The sequence below is a fragment of the Henckelia pumila genome, chromosome 1, assembly GCF_033568475.1.
Source record: "Henckelia pumila isolate YLH828 chromosome 1, ASM3356847v2, whole genome shotgun sequence".
Lineage (NCBI taxonomy): Eukaryota > Viridiplantae > Streptophyta > Magnoliopsida > Lamiales > Gesneriaceae > Henckelia > Henckelia pumila.
Window position 1 is genome coordinate 165,578,210 of NC_133120.1, and position 22,457 is coordinate 165,600,666.

The 22,457-nt window shown below is 30.6% G+C and overlaps 1 protein-coding gene and 1 non-coding gene across 2 annotated transcripts; one reads left to right on the forward strand and one right to left on the reverse strand.

Annotated features, from left to right (window-relative positions):
* Nucleotides 1-19,945: 19,945 nt before the first annotated feature.
* On the reverse strand, nucleotides 19,946-20,052 carry LOC140876748 (small nucleolar RNA R71). Its single transcript, XR_012148983.1, has one exon. It is a non-coding gene; the product is annotated as a small nucleolar RNA R71 (small nucleolar RNA).
* A 590-nt stretch (nucleotides 20,053-20,642) lies between these two features.
* LOC140874381 (uncharacterized) lies at nucleotides 20,643-22,073 on the forward strand. Its single transcript, XM_073277665.1, has 2 exons — nucleotides 20,643-20,862; nucleotides 20,932-22,073. Exons 1-2 carry the CDS (start codon nucleotides 20,643-20,645, stop codon nucleotides 22,071-22,073), a joined length of 1,362 nt encoding a protein of 453 aa, XP_073133766.1.
* Nucleotides 22,074-22,457: the final 384 nt, after the last annotated feature.

Genomic DNA, 22,457 nt, shown 5'->3' on the forward strand with positions numbered 1-22,457 from the left:
GGTTCTTTCAATGGATCAGGATGCTCATGTTCTTACTCACACTCATCATATAAAACTTCACGATTGGTTACTTATTTCATAACGGATTCAAGTCGAGCACGCCTGATTTTGAGTTTTTTTGTTATGAACTTCTTATAAGAATATGCATCTTGTAAGTATGAATAATATTTATCAATTTTTTTTTAAGTTATCAACAATTATATAGTGTCTACCTCATACTTGCACAATCTTGAAATATCTTTTATTTCGATGTAATAATATATCAATCATTTTTTCCCTAGCCAAAAAATTCGTCAGACACCACTCTTTATCTATGCAATCTTGACACCAAAAATCAGCCTAAGAAGACCCCAAGCGTCACAAGTATAACATGATTATATTGTTAAATTAATATATTTTGAGTTTCCGAAATTATAATTAACACATTATTTTATATATATATATATATATATATATATATTTTGATGAATAAATATATTATTATTATACTATTATGTTTCTAGAATTGGTGGGCCTTGCGTGCCCCCACGCTATTTATTACATTTGCCCTAATATTAAAATGAATTCTTAATTTTTTGTGAAAAAATTAAAATTAGAATTATTTAACTGCGTTGATTTTTTTATTTTAATTTTAAATAAATAAATAAATGCGTGGAATAAAATTTAAAAATGAATACATATTTGTATTTAAACCACGAAGTATAGTTTATCACACACGTGTGAGCCTTAACAATATAATTATTCAATACATAAAAAATCAATAGAATTATTTAAAAAGCAATTTAAAACAATCTAATAATGTAATAAACTAAAAATATTTTTCCTTATATATAATAGTAATTGACTTTAGGTGCGTAATCTAGTATAGATTATGTGTGGCGTCCACAAGATTTTAAGCACTTTTAAAAATGGGAAGACATGGGGGTTTGAGTGGGAGCACATTCATGCCTAATTGTCTATGGGAGCACATTCATGCCTAATTGTCTATGCATTCTTCTCTTCCTTTTTTTACTTTATTTAGCATTTCATGCTATCGTATCTCTTACTAATAAAAACTATTAAGTGGCTATCAATGTCATTGCATTGGAGTCATAAAATAAAAATAAAGTTCGATTTTTTAATAAAAATATCGGTTTTTTTTTTTCCATCGTGATGAATTCCAATGTAGTTTCAAACTTGTAGCATGGGCTAAAACAATGTAGCATAAATGAGTGATGGATAATTATTTTTAACTCATGTGATGCTGATCTCCAACTATAAGTGAAAATTGAATTTAAATAAAGAAAATGCTACATGTACATCTAGGAGTGTAAACGAGTCGAGCTACTCGTGAGCAACTCGCGAGATCGAGCTCGATCGAGCATACAATCGAGCTCGAGTCGAGCTTTAAAACTATGTGATCGAGCTACTCGATAAGCCACATATATATATTAAAAAATAATATAAATATATATATATATATAAATATAATATATATAATATTATATTATATTATATTTATATATTAATTTATTTATATATTTATTTATAATATTTAATTTAATTTATTTAATTTATTATATTTAAATATTTATTTATTTTATAATATATATAATATTTTATTTTATTTATTTATTTATTAATATATTTTAATTTATATATATAATATAAAAGCTAAAGCTCGAGCTCGAGCTCGAGTACTCGAACTACAACCGAACTCGAGCTCGAGCTGATATTTTACTACTCGGTCGAGCTCGAGTTCGAGTAGTAAAATATGAGCTCGAGCTCGAACTCGAGTAGTGTGCTACTCGAGCTCGGCTCGGCTCGATAACACCCCTATGTACACCTAGAGTTATACATCATTTTGATATTACAAAATTATCTCTGCACTTTATTTGGAAAAAATATTTCAAAATTGCACGTAGAATAGCTATTTAATTTCAAGTATAATGTGTAATTCAATGTATAACCATATCTGTACATATAGCATAATTCTTTAAACAAATGTATCTCGAGCCAAGTGCATGCCTTAAAAGTTAAGAGTAGGGTTGAGAAAAAATATCGAAATATCGCATATACCGTACCGAAAAATATCGTATAAACCAAAAATTCTGGATTACGATTTTTAAAATTTTGGTATACCGAAAAAATATTTAAAAAGTCGGTATACATGGTATCGGTACCGATATTTTTTTAAAAAAATAGTTTAAAAATATCGGTATGCACGGTATCATACCGATATCGTACCGAATTGCGGTATACCGAAATTTTTCGGAAAGAACGGTATGGATTTATGTCATATATACCAAAATTTCGGTACGGTATGCGGTATTTGTTGAATACCACGATATACCGTACCGATCCACCCCTAGTTAAGAGTGTGATTCAATGAAGAGTGTAATATATATATATATATATATATATATATATATATATATATATATATTCAGCTGTCAAACAAATGATGTCCACTTCGTGTCTGACCATTAAAATCTGATGCCGTGTTTTAGTAGTGCGAAAAATCAAAATACCGATTTTTAGTGATCGGAGACAAAATAAACAGGAATTTGTTGGGCAGTTTAAAAATTTTAAATATATATATATATATATATATATATACTTAAATGCTTTACTTAATCAGTTTTTTTAAAAAAAAATCCTCGAGCAAGAATTTTCGGAAGCTTTATAAATAAATTGCTAATGTGAAGCTACATAAATATTTTGTTTTATATTTTTTATTACAATAAAATACATCAGTACTGTTATTTTAACATCAAGTGAGCGTAGTAATTTATAAATCAAGCTAGTTAGATATATCGAAGTGAAAAAATCACATATGAAATTATATTTATTTAATACTATTTATATATTTAACACGTGTCTTCTTTAATTTATATCTTAAATGAATAATGTATCCTCATTTTTCTCTAACATCATTATCTTATTTTTTTTTTATCTTATTTTTAAATTTTCATTATCCATTTTTATTAAATTATCCAAATACACTTTTACAAGTTTTCTTTACTTTTTAAAACTCACATGTTTTTTCTCTATTATAATTTTTTACATTTTTTCTCAAATAATTGAATTGTCGAGCAAGCAAAAATCATGTGTTACAATTGCTAGTATATATATATATGGTGTGTTGGTTAAAAAAAAGAAAAAAAAAAGAAGAAAAATAAGAAGAGTGAGGTTCGGAGGACCAAATGGCATTAAATGCATCCAATGGGGAAGAGTATGACCCATAATACGATCGCATCTTCGTATTTTCTCCAAAAGCATGCATGTGTCGTCGTCTTATATATTTTGTTATTATTGCCAAGTTATCCTCGGGTCCCACCCTTCATATTTTCGTCAAATCAAATTTCATTATTTCATTAATAATAATAATATGGTCTCTATAATAAATTTGGACATCATCATATATCATCATAATTATTATTATCATCATCATATAATAGAGAACATATATATATATATATGTATATATCTATATTATCTATTACTATTATTGTGCAAGAGACCCTTAGTTGGTCTCTTGGTATGCCAAGATATTAAAAAATATTTAAAAATAAAACACACACTAAAACTGTTTCTCTCCACTATCTCTATTTTTTTTCTTTTTTATTTAATTATTTTTATTTAATATATAATACAATCATTTTATTTATCTATTTTCAAATTCCTAATTATTTGTAAAAACTAATGGAATAAGAAATATCTAATAGAAGAAATGATGTTTTAACTACTTATGGTTATCATGCTTAACAAAAAAAAATTATTTTTACTGCTATAAATTTATTAGATTTTTTTTATTGAACTAAGTTTTAAAAAAAACTTTCGTCAGACACATCGTGTGTGCAAATATGCCAGTTATATATTATAGAAGAACACCTTAGTGGTCTCTTGGTATGTTTTCCTTTAATTTTTTTTAAAAAAACCCCACAAAATTATAAAATTGCAAAAAAAAAAAATCAAAGACTTGAAAAAAATAAATTTATATTATATACACATAACATAATATTTATATATAACATTACACACACAACGCGTGTGCAGTGCGACTAGTATATATATGTGTGTGACAATGAGAAGCACATTTAAGTTTAAAATATTCAAATCAAATTTGTATAATTCTTTTAATATCACGACTTCGATTATGAAGGGATAATTCTCAATTTAGCCCCTTGTTTTGTGATGCGGTCCCAATTTCGTCCCTGATTTTTTAATTGACACAATTTCGTCCTCCAATTTTCGAACGCTTTTCGAAATTGGTTCTTCCGTCAAATTATCTATAAATAAACGGAATAAAAATACCTAATCTGTTTAACTCATCTCTCATTTTTTTATTTTTTTAAGGATAATTCCCAATTTAGTCTCTCGTTAAGTGATACGTTCTCGATTTCGTCCCTCATTTTTCAATTGACTCAATTTGGTCCTCCAATTTTCAAACTCTTTTCGAAATCGGTCCTTCCGTCCAATTAGCGGTTAAAATATATGGAATGAAAAGACCTTACATGTTTAACACATCTCTCTCATTTTTATTTTTCTTTTTACGTAATCTATTAATCTATTTCTTCATATTTTTATGTGTTATGTCTTTTATATTTTATGTTTTGAAATTCAATTTTCTTTCGTTCTTTTTTATTTATTATTTTCTTGGAGAATTTGCTACTTTCATTTTTCGTATTTATTTTCTTGAGGAATGCGTTGTTTTTGTTTTTGTATTAATTAATTTTATTTGAGATTTTTTTATTTTCATCAAACTTTATGTTTTGAATTCGTATTTGTATTTTTTATGCATAAATTAGATTAATTATCGGGTTTTTCTCGATTGATGTTAAATCATTGCTATTAATTATTTTTTCGTTTCATGTGAAAATTTCCATTAAATTTGTAAAATATAATGAAATGTTTGATTCGACTATTGTTTTGTTGTAATATTATAGCTTTTGTTTATATTTGAAAATTCTAATCGTGAAACTATATTATTCAGACATATATAGTTAGGATGACGGGAGGACAGGGTATGGAAGCGGCGGAAAGGCATGATTGTAAGTATAATAGTAGACAAATGGATTGATCGAAGAAATATTTTATTGATAATCTTGAAAAAATGAAATACAAAAACTATTGAAAGATTGAATACAAAAACTTGAATTGAATTCGAGGAATTTAAAACAGATACAGAGGGAAAATATAAGAATTTATCTCTCTATGTTTTGCTCTGTCTAAATTGGCTCTCCTATTTGTTCTTGAATTGGCTCTCTTATAGCAGTTGAGGGACGCCTGTAGTAGGATTCCTTCCTTGTCAATAATGGTGAAGGGTCTTGTCTCGTTTTCTTTCTTGAAAGCACTTGATGAGAATCTTGACTATTGAGCGAAGTGGACGTCTTATCTTCTTTTGCTTTTCTTTGTGGCGAAGTGGACGTCTTGTCTTCTTTTCCTTTGCTTTGTCTTGAAGAAAATGTCTTGTCTTCTTTTTCTTTTCTTTGTCGTAAAGAAAAATAATTGCTTGTGTTGGCCGACATAATCTTTACATCTTTTGAAAATAAAATTGTGACTACTGCTTTTTCTTGACGTGTAGTCTGCTTTTGAAATGTATTTTTTCTTGACAACTGACTACTGATTTTTTCACGTGTAGTCTGCTTTTTCTTTTTCTTGTTTTGTTTTTTCTTGATTTTTCTTTTTTTAATAATTGATTACAATAATACAACTTCTTGAAAGTATTGTCATCATTATTCCCTCCCCGGGTTTTTTTTCAAATTCCAAGGAACTTGAATTTTAAAATTGAACATAACATTGAATTATGTATCAATATTATGTAATCCTTCTTCTTCGAGAAGATCCATGAGGTCATAATGTTCATCATCATTTATTGGTTCTGGATCGAAGTCATCTTGAAGCATGTCGATAACCATTCTTGAATAGAGTTTGCAGTAATTGTCAAAAATATCCGAAGTCTTTGTTTTGAAATGGAACTTTGAATCTTGAAGATAACTTCCAAATTTGATGTAAACCTTGAGAATTGGAGTTGATCCGAACAGAGTGTAATTTTCACATCTATGGTCTAGGAAATGGTGTTTGAAAGCAAAAGTCTTGAGTCTTTGATGTTTCATCTGTTCGTCCATAGGTCTTGAACAATTGTCAATATAAATTGTTTTCATTGGATCTGTAAAAATATTGAAAATTGAAGACCTCTGACCCATACTCTATGGGTAGCTGGGTGAAGTTCTGTTGTTATCCATTCTGGAACCGTTGAAACAATTTCTATTTGAACAAAAGGAAAACCTTTACTGAATTGATTTTGAATAGCTTCTTTCAATAACGAACTATTGAGACTTTGAAATTGATCATCATCTTTGAATATGAGTTGGGAAATTAATCCTAAATCGAAAAGGTCATTGATATTGAGATCAAATGTTGTTTGGTTATTTGATATATGAAGTACTTGAAAATAAAAGGCTACAATTGAAGTGGTAACAAAAGAATAGGTGAGATGACCATCTACTGGATTTGTTCCAATCATTGTTTTAATATTAATGGCTGGACTTTGTGGGTTTGAAGAAAGACATCTTTGGATAATGAAAAATTTTGAGATAAAATTTTTCTTGGCTAAAGAATAAATATAATCAGAAATGAAATTTGGAAGAGGACTAAGTATTGATGTAGTTTTGAAGTAAACTCGAGCTGGGTTTAATTGAACTAATGGACTGGTTCTGTCCAATTCAACAGAACTGAGATTGTTCTGAATAAGATAATGTTTTTTAAGAAACTCTATCTCTTGAGATTTTGCAATAAGTGCATTTTATAATTGAAAAATCTCATATGATGGTTCTACTATCTTTTCTTTTAATTTTAAATTTTTGATATCTGATTCAATAGAAAAAGGATCAGATAATTGAGAAAACTTTCGAACTGCTTGAGCTCTGGAGGCATCTAATCTTGCTGCATAATCAATGACAAATTTAGGCCCTAGTCTATTTCTTGCATACTTGAATGCATCTGTCAGCTGGACAAATGAATGAAAGACAGGGTTTAGAGTATCATTGATAGATTCTTGCAATCTTTCGAGAGAATTGTAAATTCCAGGAAATTTACCATTTAAGAGAACAAAATACTTGGACTGTGTTTGAGGAGATTTGTACTCAAAAGAGAAATAATTGGCTAAAGCATTTAAAACAAAGGCTTTTTGTCTTGAATTATTTGGGAAAATATTCCATAAAGAATTTAAAAGGGTTTTTTTATATTGATCTAGGTTATAAGGCTGGCTTGGCTTGAAACATTTGTTTGATGACTCTGGAAGTAAAGGAAGAGACATATCTCCAAATACTAAAAACTTATTTACTTGTGTTCTAACTGGACTTTTACGCTTATTTGTAGTACTAGACTATTTTTTTTATAAGAACTTGATGAACTTGAAGGATTTAAAGTTTTTACCTTTTCAGAGGCAAAGTCTTGCGTTGGAGTAATAAAAGATTTGGATTTTTCTGACATGTTGCTTTCAGAGATTTTGAAGAGGTGAGTAAAATTGAGATTAAATGGGATGTATTTATAGATGAAATTGAAGTGAGAGAAATTTTGTCTTTTTAGAATTATTCTATTTATTTTTTGAAAAATAGATACTTGTTTTAGAGTATGTATATCTCTACTTGTTGGTGGATTGAGAAAAGAAAATGTAATTTCTTGATTCAAAATTATTGAATGTATTCCATTTTCATTTACATGAAAAGGATATAATTGAACTATAAATGGAGTGCCAAGAATAACATCTTGTTCTAAATCTTTAACAAGATAAAATATATTTTTAAAACAAATATTTTGATTACACACATGTGCATTTGAGAGTTTGTATTTAATTTGTAAAGGACTTCCATTTGCACCAAATAACCTTTCGGTTGTTTTTTCGAAATACTTGGTTGAAATTAATCCTTCACGGATACAGTTTTAATCTGTACCAGAATCAATTAAAAGTTTTGTTTTTAATTTGAATTGTTTATTGACAACAATTGTTCCTTGAGAGTACCATTTTTGAAGACTAATTTTATTTATGACACATTGAAGTTTATCTTCTTTGTCGTCATATTCAAAATCAGAATTTTGAAGAGTTGTATTTTTACTTGAAGATGGAGAATTATTATTTGAATTAATATCTTCATCTTTTTGTAATGGAGGATTTAGAAGTGTAAGTTCTATTTTGACATCAGAAATATCTTTCTGAAGTTCTTGAATTTGATTCTTCATTTGATTAATTTCAAATCGAAGATCAGAACTTGTTGAAGGTGTTTCTTGAACTTTTGAATTAAATCTAGACATAACTTTATTTAAACTATAATATTCTTGTTTTGGTTCATGAAGAAGATTTCCAAATTTGGCTTTTAATTTTAGATCAGTTATTTTACTAATAACATCTTGTAATATTTCTTGTTCATTTGTGATAACATTTATTGTAGATTTGCAATCGCAAACTTCATCATTGCAATTACAGAATTCTTTTCCTTCTTCAAAAGAAGAAGAGATTGAATATTCAGAATCAGATTCTTCTTGGATAGGATTGGATAGGAAAAAGAATATCTTCTTGATTATCATCAGAAGATGAAGGAATTAAAGTTAATAATTGATTTTTAAATTCATCATCTACTTGAAGTTCATTGATTTTTCCTTGCATTGGACATTTATTTGAATAATGTCCAAGTTGTTTACATTTAAAACATGTAACTTGGTTAGATTTATTTTTGAAACGATTTTTTGATTTTTTATTAAAAGTTTTTGATTTTCTAAAAGGTTTTGAATATCTTGAATTTTCAAAATAATTTCTTTTATAAGATTTCTTGTAAAACTTTCTTTGAAATTTATGTTTATTGTTTTTATTATGTTTTCTTGAAGGAGGAAGTAATTGTTCGAAACCATATTGAGCACAAAAAGAACCAAGTTCTCTTCTGCTCTCATTATGCTCCGTTTGAGTTTTTCTTTAATTTTTAAATCATGGCACAAAGCTAATCCTTCGGCATTGATGTAACTTATAATTTCACCATAAGTTAGAGAAGGATAAGGAATTGAATTTGCATTTTGCTTGCGAATAGATTCCCTAACTCTTTCTGCAAAGAGTTTTGGTAATCCTGCAATAAATCTTTCTTTCCAAAAAAAAAAACTGCAATCATCTCGTAGAAGTACTTTAGATAAAAACATATCTTTGTACCAACGAAAATCATGTAATTTTGGACATGTTAAATTTATCAGAATTTCTGAAGATTTTTCTTGAAATTTTTTGGGTTCGCCTAGAAAATGTTTAATAATTGCATAAATTAGGGTATTGACAGTGTTTTGAATAGGAGTTATTGTTGCGTCATCAACTTCATGTTTGATGGCGGTTAGAATTGTTGCTCTATCGAATTCAGTGAGGAAATTATCCCACCAACCCTTGAGCTGGCCGGTAAATCCTGCAATTAGATTGAAAGCTGTGTTGTAATCATCAACGCCTTTTGCTTTGTAAGCGGTGGAAGCCATCATCATTTCTTATAACATAGAAATGATTTGATGTTCAGTTCTTCCATCGAGATTCCATTTTAGGAGACTATCTCCAGAAAAGGATTTTTGATGTTTTTGAGGTTCTTCAAATTGCATATCTGGAGAAGATGGTCTACTATAATAATTTGGAAGAAAATTATAGTGTTGTTTGAAAAAAGAATTGTAATTTTTATTTTGATTTTGATTTGTTTGAGTATTACGAATTTTGAATATTTCATCATTTGAGTCAATAAATTGATTTTGAAGTTCGTCAATTTCATTGACAACATTTATTTTATTTAAATCGTTAATTAAATTTAATTTTAAAAATTAAGTACTAAGTTCATTAAGAACATCTAAAGAAGTTCCTAATTGAATTTTTGCTTTACTTGTAGAAGGAGTTTGAATTGGTTTTAATAAAGGAGAAGTAATTTTTAATTTTTCTTTTGAAGTTTCTATTGAAGAATTTGACAAAATATTAGGAATTGAATTCTCAACTCTAGTGAGCTGATGAGCCACGGAGTTAAGAAGAACATTTGTATAATTATTTTGGAGATTAATATTTTTTATTTCTTTTATTGTAGGAGTTCCTTCAATGACAGAAGGTTGCTTGAATGGAGAAGCAATTATTTCAGTATTATGAACTGAAATTTTAATTTCTTCTAAAGGAGGATGGACAGATTGAAATTGATTTCCATTACTTGTTTTTCATATTTTTGAAGAAGATGCTCCTGTATTAACAAAATAATTTTTTGTGGAAATTTTTGAAGATTTAGATTGAGATTCTTTTGTAGAAGATTATGAAGATTTAGATTGAGAGTCTTTTGTAGAAGATTTAGCTTGAGAATTTTTTGTAGAAGATTTTGATTGAGAATCTTTGGTAGAATATTTTAGAGTACTTGAAGAGTTTTGTTTTTGATATTTAGAAAATACTCTTTGTTTTGCCCAATCATAAAAACTCATTTTTGTGTCTGAATTTGAGGAATAATATAAATCTCAAAAACAATCTTGTTGTTTTTTTGATGAAAAGTGAAGTTGAACACTTACATCATCATTTTCAATTATTTGAAAAATATTTTTATTTGATGATTCTTGAGGGCGTGTATGTACATGCTCAAGATTCCAACTTGAAGAATTAGTTATAGTTTCCCAATTTAATCTTTTAGGAATTATAACACTTGTATGTAATGGATTTGATTCCATTAAAAGAGTTTCTCCTTTTGGAGAAGATTTGAGTGCACGAGGTGCGAGAGTCGTACTCATTACCTTGTAATAAACACGGTAAATAAGTGCAACAGCTTTTGATCTTTCATCAATTTGTAAATTTTTACTTTGAATATCTAAAGTAAGAGAATTTAAAATTGCACCATCATCTAATGATATTGAATAATTTGGATAACAGTTAAAATAAACTGGACCACTTTCTAAATTTGATTCTAAAATTGATAATAAAAAATTTGAAAAATTTAAATGTCTTTTATCTCTTAAGAGTAAAAGAATTGGAATATCTAAGACTAATCGAAATAAAGGCTTTACTGCTACTTGAACTAAACTGTTATGAAGAAACTTATGCTTCTTACGGTGTTCTAAAATTGTTTCTTTTGAAAATAATCTTATCTGTGTAAGATTTTTAGTAATTAAAATTGTTTGTTCACAAATCTTGATTGAGTAATCTTGTTTAAAATCAAACTTTCCTACTTCATAAATTGTTTAATAATTTATTTTAGAAATTGACCAATTTTGTAATCTTTGTTCAATTTGAGCTATTTGTATTTCTTTACAATTTAAACTTTCTTGATTTCTATCAATATTTATTTCTTCTTCTTCATCTATTTGAATACTACTACTACTACTACTACTACAATCATAATTCTTACTTGACTTCATACTACTAGACCTTGACATCTTAGAGAACAAAGGAATAGACCAAGACATAGCTAATTCAAACAATTAAATTTTACCTTGCAACTTAATCGCTTAAGTTTACCTTGTAATCTGACGTAGAGGGAACACCAATCGTCTTACTGCTCTATCAACGAGACTTACTGCAACCCCTTAACGGCTTACCAACACCAAATCAGACTTAAAGGCTTGCTTAATTGGCTAAGAATTAAGGCTTGTTTAATTGAATAAATTGACTAAAACTTGGCTTTGATACCAGATGTACCAGGACGACGGGAGGACAGGGTATGGAAGCGGCGGAAAGGCATGATTGTAAGTATAATAGTAGACAAATGGATTGATCGAAGAAATATTTTATTGATAATCTTGAAAAAATGAAATACAAAAACTATTGAAAGATTGAATACAAAAACTTGAATTGAATTCGAGGAATTTAAAACAGATACAGAGGGAAAATATAAGAATTTATCTCTCTATGTTTTGCTCTGTCTAAATTGGCTCTCCTATTTGTTCTTGAATTGGCTCTCTTATAGCAGTTGAGGGACGCCTGTAGTAGGATTCCTTCCTTGTCAATAATGGTGAAGGGTCTTGTCTCGTTTTCTTTCTTGAAAGCACTTGATGAGAATCTTGACTATTGAGCGAAGTGGACGTCTTATCTTCTTTTGCTTTTCTTTGTGGCGAAGTGGACGTCTTGTCTTCTTTTCCTTTGCTTTGTCTTGAAGAAAATGTCTTGTCTTCTTTTTCTTTTCTTTGTCGTAAAGAAAAATAATTGCTTGTGTTGGCCGACATAATCTTTACATCTTTTGAAAATAAAATTGTGACTACTACTTTTTCTTGACGTGTAGTCTGCTTTTGAAATGTATTTTTTCTTGACAACTAACTACTGCTTTTTTCACGTGTAGTCTGCTTTTTCTTTTTCTTGTTTTGTTTTTTCTTGCTTTTTCTTTTTAACAATTTATTACAATAATACAACTTCTTGAAAGTATTGGGATAATTTCCTCACTGAATTCGATAGAACAACAATTCTAACCACCATCAAACATGAAGTTGATGATGCAACAATACCTCCTATTCAAGATGCTGTCAATACACTAATTTATGCAATTATTAAACATTTCTAGGCGAACCCAAAATATTTCAAGAAAAATCTTCAGAAATTCTGATGAATTTAACATGTCCAAAATTACATGATTTTCGTTGGTACAAAGATATGTTTTTATCTAAAGTACTTCTACGAGATGATTGCAGTTTTTTTTTTTGGAAAGAAAGATTTATTGCAGGATTACCAAAACTCTTTGCAGAAAGAGTTAGGGAATCTATTCGCAAGCAAAATGCAAATTCAATTCCTTATCCTTCTCTAACTTATGGTGAAATCATAAGTTACATCAATGCCGAAGGATTAGCTTTGTGAAATGATTTAAAAATTAAAGAAAAACTCAAAAGGGAGCATAATGAGAGCAGAAGAGAACTTGGTTCTTTTTGTGCTCAATATGGTTTCGAACAATTACTTCCTCCTTCAAAAAAACATAATAAAAATAATAAACATAAATTTCAAAGAAAGTTTTACAAGAAATATTATAAAAGAAATTATTTTGAAAATTCAAGATATTCAAAACCTTTTAGAAAATCAAAAACTTTTAATAAAAAATCAAAAAATCGTTTCAAAAATAAATCTAACCAAGTTACATGTTTTAAATGTAAACAACTTGGACATTATTCAAATAAATGTCCAATGCAAGAAAAAATCAATGAACTTCAAATAGATGATGATTTTAAAAATCAATTATTAACTTTAATTCCTTCATCTTCTGATGATAATCAAGAAGATATTCTTTTTCCTATCCAAGAAGAATCTGATTCTGAATATTCAAGCTCTTCTTCTTTTGAAGAAGGAAAAGAATTCTGTAATTGCAATGATGAAGTTTGCGATTGCAAATCTATAATAAATGTTATCACAAATGAACAAGAAATATTACAAGATGTTATTAGTAAAATAACTGATCCAAAATTAAAAGCCAAATTTGGAAATCTTCTTCAAGAACCAAAACAAGAATATTATAGTTTAAATAAAGTTATGTCTAGATTTAATTCAAAAGTTCAAGAAACACCTTCAACAAGTTCTGATCTTCGATTTGAAATTAATCAAATGAAAAATCAAATTCAAAAACTTCAGAAAGATATTTCTGATATCAAAATAGAACTTACACTTCTAAATCCTCCTTTACCAAATGATGAAGATATTAATTCAAATAATAATTCTCCATCTTCAAGTAAAAATACAACTCCTCAAAATTCTGATTTTGAATATGACGACAAAGAAGATAAACTTCAATGTGTCATAAATAAAATCAGTCTTCAAAAATGGTAATCTCAAGGAACAATTGTTGTCAATAAACAATTCAAATTAAAAACAAAACTTTTAATTGATTCCGGTGCAGATCAAAACTGTATCCGTGAAGGATTAATTTCAACCAAATATTTCGAAAAAACAACCGAAAGGTTATTTGGTGCAAACGGAATTCCTTTAAAAATAAATTACAAACTCTCAAATGCACATGTGTGTAATCAAAATATTTGTTTTAAAAATATATTTTATCTTGTTAAAGATTTAGAACAAGATGTTATTCTTGATACACCATTTATAGTTCAATTATATCCTTTTCATGTAAATGAAAAAGGAATACATTCAATAATTTTGAATCAAGAAATTACATTTCCTTTTCTCAATCCTCCAACAAGTAGAGATATACATACTCTAAAACAAGTATCTATTTTTCAAAAAATAAATAGTATAAATCTAACAAGACAAAATCCCTCTATAAATAGATACAAGTTAATCTCATTTTTACTCACCCCTACAAAATCTCTCAAAGTAGTTCTTTCTAAGCTAGATCTCAAGATGTCATATAAGCGCAAGAGTCCAGTGTCACAAGTTAGCTCACAAGAAAATAAGTTTTTAGTATTTGGAGATATGTCTCTTCCTTTACTTCCAGAGTCATCAAACAAATGTTTAAAGCCAAGCCAGCCTTATAACCTAGATCAATATCAAAAAACCCTTTTAAATTCCTTATGGAATATTTCCCCAAATAATTCAAGACAAAAAGCCTTTGTTTTAAATGCTTTAGCCAATTATTTCTCTTTCCAGTACAAATCTCCTCAAACACAGTCCAAGTATTTTGTTCTCTTAAATGGTAAATTTCCTGGAATTTACAATTCTCTCGAAAGATTGCAAGAATCTATCAATGATACTCTAAACCCAGTCTTTCATTCATTTGTCCAACTGACAGATGCATTCAAGTATGCAAGAAATAGACTAGGGCCTAAATTTTTCATTGATTATGCAGCAAGATTAGATGCCTCCAGAGCTCAAGCAGTTCAAAAGTTTTCTCAATTATCTGATCCTTTTTCTATTGAATCAGATATCAAAAATTTAAAATTAAAAGAAAAGATGGTAGAACCATCAAATGAGATTTTTCAATTACAAAATGCACTTATTGCAAAAACTCAAGAGATAGAGTTTCTTAAAAAACACTATCTTATTCAGAACAATCCCAGTTCTGTTGAATTGGACAGAACCAGTCCATTAGTTCAAATAAACCCAGCTCGAGTTTTCTTCAAAACTCCATCAATACTTAGTCCTCTTTCAAATTTCATTTCTGAATATATTTATTCTTTAGCCAAGAAAAATTTTATCTCAAAATTTTCCATTATCCAAAGATGTCTTTCTTCAAACCCACAAAGTCCAGCCATTGATATTAAAACAATGATTGGAATGCACCCTTTAGATGGTCATCTCACCTATTCTCTTATTACCACTTCAATTGTAGCCTTTTATTTTCAAGACCTTCATATCTCAAATAACCAAATAACATTTGATCTCAATATCAATGACCTTTTCGATTTAGGATTAATTTCCCAACTCATATTCAAAGATGATGCTCAATTTCAAAGTCTAAATAGTTCGTTACTGAAAGAAGCTATTCAAAATCAATTCAGTAAAGGTTTCCCTTTTGTTCAATTAGAAATTATTTCAACGGTTCAAGAATGGATAACAACAGAACTTCACCCATCTACCCATAGAGTATGGGTCAGAGGTCTTCAATTTTTAAATATTTTTATAGATCCAATGAAAACAATTTATATTGACAATTGTTCAAGACCTGTGGACGAACAGATGAAACATCAAAGACTCAAGACTTTTGCTTTCAAACACCATTTCCTAGACCACAGATGTGAAAATTACACTCTGTTTGGATCAACTCCGATTCTCAAGGTTTGCATCAAATTTGGAAGTTATCTTCAAGATTCCAAGTTCCATTTCAAAACAGAGACTCCGGATATTTTTGACAATTATTGCATACTCTATTCAAGAATGGTTATCGACATGCTTTAAGATGACTTCGATCCAGAACCAATAAATGATGATGAACATTATGACCTCATGGATCTTCTCGGAGAAGAATGATTACATAATATTGATACATAATTCAATGTTATGTTCAATTTTAAAATTCAAGTTCTTTGGAATTTCAAAAACCCGGGGAGGGAATAGTGATGACAATACTTTCAAGAAGTTGTATTATTGTAATAAATTGTTAAAAAGAAAAAGCAAGAAAAAACAAAACAAGAAAAAGAAAAAGCAGACTACACGTGAAAAAAGCAGTAGTTAGTTGTCAAGAAAAAATACATTTCAAAAGCAGACTACACGTCAAGAAAAAGTAGTAGTCACAATTTTATTTTCAAAAGATGTAAAGATTATGTCGGCCAACACAAGCAATTATTTTTCTTTACGACAAAGAAAAGAAAAAGAAGACAAGACATTTTCTTCAAGACAAAGCAAAGGAAAAGAAGACAAGACGTCCACTTCGCCACAAAGAAAAGCAAAAGAAGATAAGACGTCCACTTCGCTCAATAGTCAAGATTCTCATCAAGTGCTTTCAAGAAAGAAAACGAGACAAGACCCTTCACCATTATTGACAAGGAAGGAATCCTACTACAGGCGTCCCTCAACTGCTATAAGAGAGCCAATTCAAGAACAAATAGGAGAGCCAATTTAGACAGAGCAAAACATAGAGAGATAAATTCTTATATTTTCCCTCTGTATCTGTTTTAAATTCCTCGAATTCAATTCAAGTTTTTGTATTCAATCTTTCAATAGTTTTTGTATTTCATTTTTTCAAGATTATCAATAAAATATTTCTTCGATCAATCCATTTGTCTACTATTATACTTACAATCATGCCTTTCCGCCGCTTCCATACCCTGTCCTCCCGTCGTCCTGGTACATCTGGTATCAAAGCCAAGTTTTAGTCAATTTATTCAATTAAACAAGCCTTAATTCTTAGCCAATTAAGCAAGCCTTTAAGTCTGATTTGGTGTTGGTAAGCCGTTAAGGGGTTGCAGTAAGTCTCGTTGATAGAGCAGTAAGACGATTGGTGTTCCCTCTACGTCAGATTACAAGGTGAACTTAAGCGATTAAGTTGAAAGGTAAAATTTAATTGTTTGAATTAGCTATGTCTTGGTCTATTCCTTTGTTCTCTAGGATGTCAAGGTCCAGTAGTATGAAGTCAAGTAAGAATTATGATTGTAGTAGTAGTAGTAGTAGTATTCAAATAGATGAAGAAGAAGAAATAAATATTGATAGAAATCAAAAAAGTTTAAATAGTAAAGAAATACAAATATCTCATAAAAGAAACCAGTTATTTGTTATATCTCAAGAAATTGATAGTGAACAAGAATTTTTAAAAAGTAAACATCCAAACGAAAGAATGTTTCGAAAAAATGTTCTTCGACTTTTATCAGAAAAACAACAAGATTATTTTTGGGATTTATATTATTCCTCAAATTCAGACAAAAAAATGAGTTTTTATGAATGGGCAAAACAAAAAGTATTTTCAAAATATCAAAAACAAAACTCTTCAAGTATTTCAAAATCTTCTACCAAAGATTCTCAATCAAAATCTTCTACAAAAGATTCTCAATCTAAATCTTCAAAAATTTCCACAAAAAATTTTTCTGTTAATACAGGAGCATCATCTTCAAAAATATGGAAAACAAGTAACGGAAATCAATTTCAATCTGTCCATCCTCCTCTAGAAGAAATTAAAATTTCAGTTCATAATACTGAAATAATTGCTTCTCCATTCAAGCAACCTTCTGTCATTGAAGGAATTCCTACAATAAAAGAAATAAAAAATATTAATCTTCAAAATAATTATACAAATGTTCTTCTTAACTCCGTGGCTCATCAGCTAACTAGAGTTGAGAATTCAATTCCTAATATTTTGTCAAATTCTTCAACAGAAACTTCAAAAGAAAAATTAAAAATTACTTCTCCTTTATTAAAACCAATTCAAACTCCTTCTACAAATAAAACAAAAATTCAATTAGGAACTTCTTTAGATGTTCTTAATGAACTTAGTACTCAATTTTCAAAATTAAATTTAATTAACGATTTGATAGAACCAAAAAATGCATGTTAAGTTAGATTATTTTGGGTTCCATTGACCATGTCATTTGTGGTTTGTTTCGTGTTTCCGTTTAAAATTCGAGTTTTCAAGCTTTATAGTATGCACTCATGCGTTTAAGTTGTTTTGTAGGAAAAAGACGGAAGATGGAGCTCGAAAAGTGCTGTGTTAAAGCTGGAGGCAGAGATTTTCACGCTATGGCGTGATGTTTCCTGCGCCATAGCATGAACTGGGAAAAAGTGAGAAAAGAGAACAGAACTTTTCACGCTATGGCGTGATGTTTCCTGCGCCATAGCATGAACTGGGAAAAAGTGAGAAAAGAGAATAGAACTTTTCACGCTATGACGTGATGTTTCCTGCGCCATAGCGTGAACTGGGAAAAAGTGAATAATGGAGACAGAACCTTTCGCGCCATAGCGTGACATTCTTAGGCCATGGCGCAGGTCGTTGAGTAAAAAAAGGAAATTTGCAAAGCAAGGACTCTTGGAGATAAATAGGGATTGATTTTTAGAATTTAAGGGATCTTTTTTGGCACATCTTGGGGGCGAAAAATATCAGAAACTGGAGAAACGGGGCGGAAGGAGTGAAGAACAATCGTGAAGCAATTTCTCCTTTTCTTCTTCTTAAATTCTTTTCTGTTATTTTTGTTTGGAAAAAAACATTTTGACGTTAGTTATGAGTTTTATTTGTAGCTAAACCTCTTGTGTTGAGATTTAGGGGATCCGACCCAGTTGTCGACTCACGAATATTGGTTTTTGACTTCTAATGAATGTTTAATTATGCTATTGATTTGTTTTGCATTGTTGGAGCGTAGCTAACTCTCTCAATATTTTTATATCATGTTTTATTTCGAAAGAAAATTTCATGATAGGAACAAATAGCATGATTCATGGATCTACAATTTACATAGACATATGAAATTGGGTACATGTTGATAGTGATAGTCCAGTAGGTCGAAAGCTAAGGGATTCCACAAGTTGTGAATGCAATCATCTATGATAAATAATTGAAGACATTTGATTATTTCATAGCATTGAATTAGTTTAGCATAACTTGAAAGGGTATGTTAATGAATTAGGGAATCTTGTCAAAAATGTGAATTGGTTGTTGGAAGCAATTTTCAGAGTCGACTAGGGGAAGGTGACCCAACAATCTCAAAATTATCTCCATCATTTGAATTTAATTCACTAAGATTGATTCAATTCTAGATTTTTATTTATTTTTGAGTTTATTAATTCTCTTGTCATTAAGTAGTTAATAAAAACAATACTCATTTTTCGTAAAAGTGGAATAAGGATTAGTATTTAGGTAGAAATTATGCACTAGTCCCTGTGGACGATACTAATATTCACATATTATATTATAATTTGCATCGTGCACTTGCAATTATTTCGAGCTTGCGAGATACAATTATTTTCTAAGATTCATAGTGCAAGTAAAGCTCGATCAAGTTTTTGGCGCCGTTGCCGGGGACTTTTGATTTACAATTTTCTGCTTAGATATCTTCTTTAATTTCACTTCATCTCACGAATTATCCATCTTACCTTTGCAGGATTTTCTAGTGGTGCATGCTACCATCCTTGCACTCAGAACTTGTACCCTTTGATCCAGAAATCGAGAGAACCTTTCGAAAGAGACGAAGACAACAACGAGCTGAGATGGCAAAAAACGAACTACCACGCATCAATAACGGTGATGGCGAAGCTAATAATCCACCTGTGTATAGATCCATGATGGACTGTGGTATACCCACTATTGAGGATGTTCGACCGAGTATCGTTAGACCAACAGTGACAGCAAATCAGTATGAGATAAAGCTGGCAATCATCCAGATGATCCAGAACACAGTCCAATTCGGTGGATCTACCATTGATGATCCTAATGCTCATATTGAAATTTTCTTGGAAATCTGTGATACTTTCAAACAACAGGGAGTTTCTGATGACGCTATTCGTCTACGTTTATTTCCTTTTTCATTAAGAGACAAAGCTAAATCGTGGTTGAATATTTTACCTGCAGGTTCTATCATAACATGGGGAGATTTGGCTAAAGCGTTCCTTACTAAGTACTTTCCTCCCTCGAAGTCCATGAAGCTGAGAACCGACATCACTATGTTTGCTCAAGGGGAACAAGAGTCGTTGTATGAAGCATGGGAGCGCTACAAAGATATGCTAAGGCGATGCCCACATCATCAGTTGCCTGATTGGCTTGTGGTACAAACTTTCTATTATGGTTTACTATCTGCAAATCGTACTATGTTGGATGCAGCTGCAGGTGGGAATCTTTCGGAAATCGCCGGAAGATGGTTATAAACTGTTTGAGGAAATGGCCTCTAGTAGCTATCAACCTCAATCTGAGAGGAGCATGATGCGAAAATCAACAGGAATTCATCAAGTGGACGCATTAACTTCGATGACAGCACAACTGGAGGCTATGAATAAGAAGATTGATGGATTGAGCTTAGGAAATTCTGCGATGCGTATTCAGGAGGTGTTCTGCGATAGGTGCCAAGGTGAACATTTCACTAAAGATTGTCAAGATGGTAATCCTTTTTATGCGCAGGATGAGGCACCAGTGAATCACGTGGGAAGCCAAAATCGCCCCAGGTTTGACCCGTATTCAAATACATATAATCCGGGGTAGAGGAAACATCCGAATTTTTCTTGGGGTGGTCACAACAATCAGTCTAGGCCATATCAGAATCAAAATCTTGTGAAGCAACCTCAAGAGGAGAAGTCCAGTTTAGAGCAAATGATGCAAAATTTTATATCATCCACTGAGACTCGAATGCAGAACCAAGACGCAACTATAAGAAGTTTGGAAAATCAAATAGGGCAGTTGGCAAAGAAAATGTCAAATCGAGAGCCAGGAACTTTGCCAAGTGACACTGAGACTAATCCAAAGGAGCAAGTAAAGGCCGTAGAGTTGCGAAGTGGGAAGAAACTGGAAACCAAGGAGTTGGAGCACGAAGAGAGAAAGAAGGAGGGTGAGAAAGAGCCATCTACAGGTAAGTCATCTGACTCTACATAATCACCCACATCAAAATCTAATATTGTTATTCCACCTCCGTTTCCAGCAGCACTGAAGAAAGCGAAACTTGATTCGCAATTTTCAAAATTTCTTGAGGTATTTAAGAAGTTACATATTAATATACCTTTTGCTGATGCATTGTTGCAAATGCCTAGTTATGCAAAATTTCTGAAGGAAATCTTAGCAAGCAAGAGAAAAATAGAGGAGCATGCCATGGTCAACTTAACTGAGAATTGTTCTGCATTAGTGCAAAACAAAATTCCACCGAAGTTGAAAGATCCAGGGAGTTTTTCTATCCCTTGCATGATTGGTGATGTGGTTTTTCATAAGGCTCTGTGTGATTTGGGTGCCAGCATTAACTTGAAGCCATTTTCTGTGTTTAGGAAGCTTGGAATGGGAGAACCAAAGCCTACAAGAGTTTCTCTGCAACTGGCAGATAGATCCATAAAGTATCCACGAGGAATAATTGAAGATGTGCTGGTTAAAGTGGACAAATTTATTTTCCCAGTAGATTTTGTGGTGCTTGACATGGAGGAGGACCTGGATATGCCATTGATCTTGGGCAGACCTTTTCTGGCGACTGGAAAAGCCCTAATTGACGTGCAAAAAGGGAAGTTGTTATTGAGAGTAGGAGAGGAGGAAATCACTTTTGATGTTTTTAATGCACTAAAGCACACACTGCACAATAATGATTGTTTTAGAATTGATGCATTGGATTCACTTGTTCATAATTTTGTGCAGGATGAGTTAAAAGACTCTTTAGAAGTTGCACTTATAAATGATGGATGTGAGGATGACTTTGATGAAGAGAGGAAAAATATCATTGCATATTTTACTGCTAATCCTCAATTGAAGAAGCAAGTGCGATTCAGACTCGAAGAATTGGGAGATAGGCAGGATTTAGTCCTTCAACAACCAAGCATAAATGCACCACCTACTCTAGAACTCAAACCTTTACCTTCACATCTAAAATATGTTTATTTGGGTGATGATAATAATTTACCTGTTATTATTTCTTCTTATCTTACAGGTGTGATGGAGGAAAAGTTGGTACACATCTTAAAGGAGCATAAAAGAGCCTTCGCATGGAAAGTGGCTGACATTAAGGGAATCAATCCATCGATTTGCATGCACAAAATTTTGATGGAGGATAAGTACTCTTCTGTGTTCAACCTCAGCGGAGGCTGAACCCGAAAATGCAAGAGGTAGTAAAAGATGAATTTTATTGCTTTCTAGATGGGTATTCGGGATATAATCAAATCATGATTGCACCAGAGGACCAAGAGAAAACAAATTTCACTTGCCCTTATGGTACCTTTGCGTATAGGCGGATGCCGTTTGGATTGTGTAATGCACCTGCCACTTTTCAAAGATGTATGACTGCTATTTTTCATGACATGACAATGAATTTCCTAGAGATATTTATGGATGACTTTTCTATTTTTGGATCTTCTTTTGATGATTGTCTGAAAAATTTGCATTTGGTGCTATTACGATGTGAGGAAACTAACTTGGTTTTGAATTGGAAGAAGTGTCATTTTATGGTACAGGAAGGCATTGTGCTTGAGCACA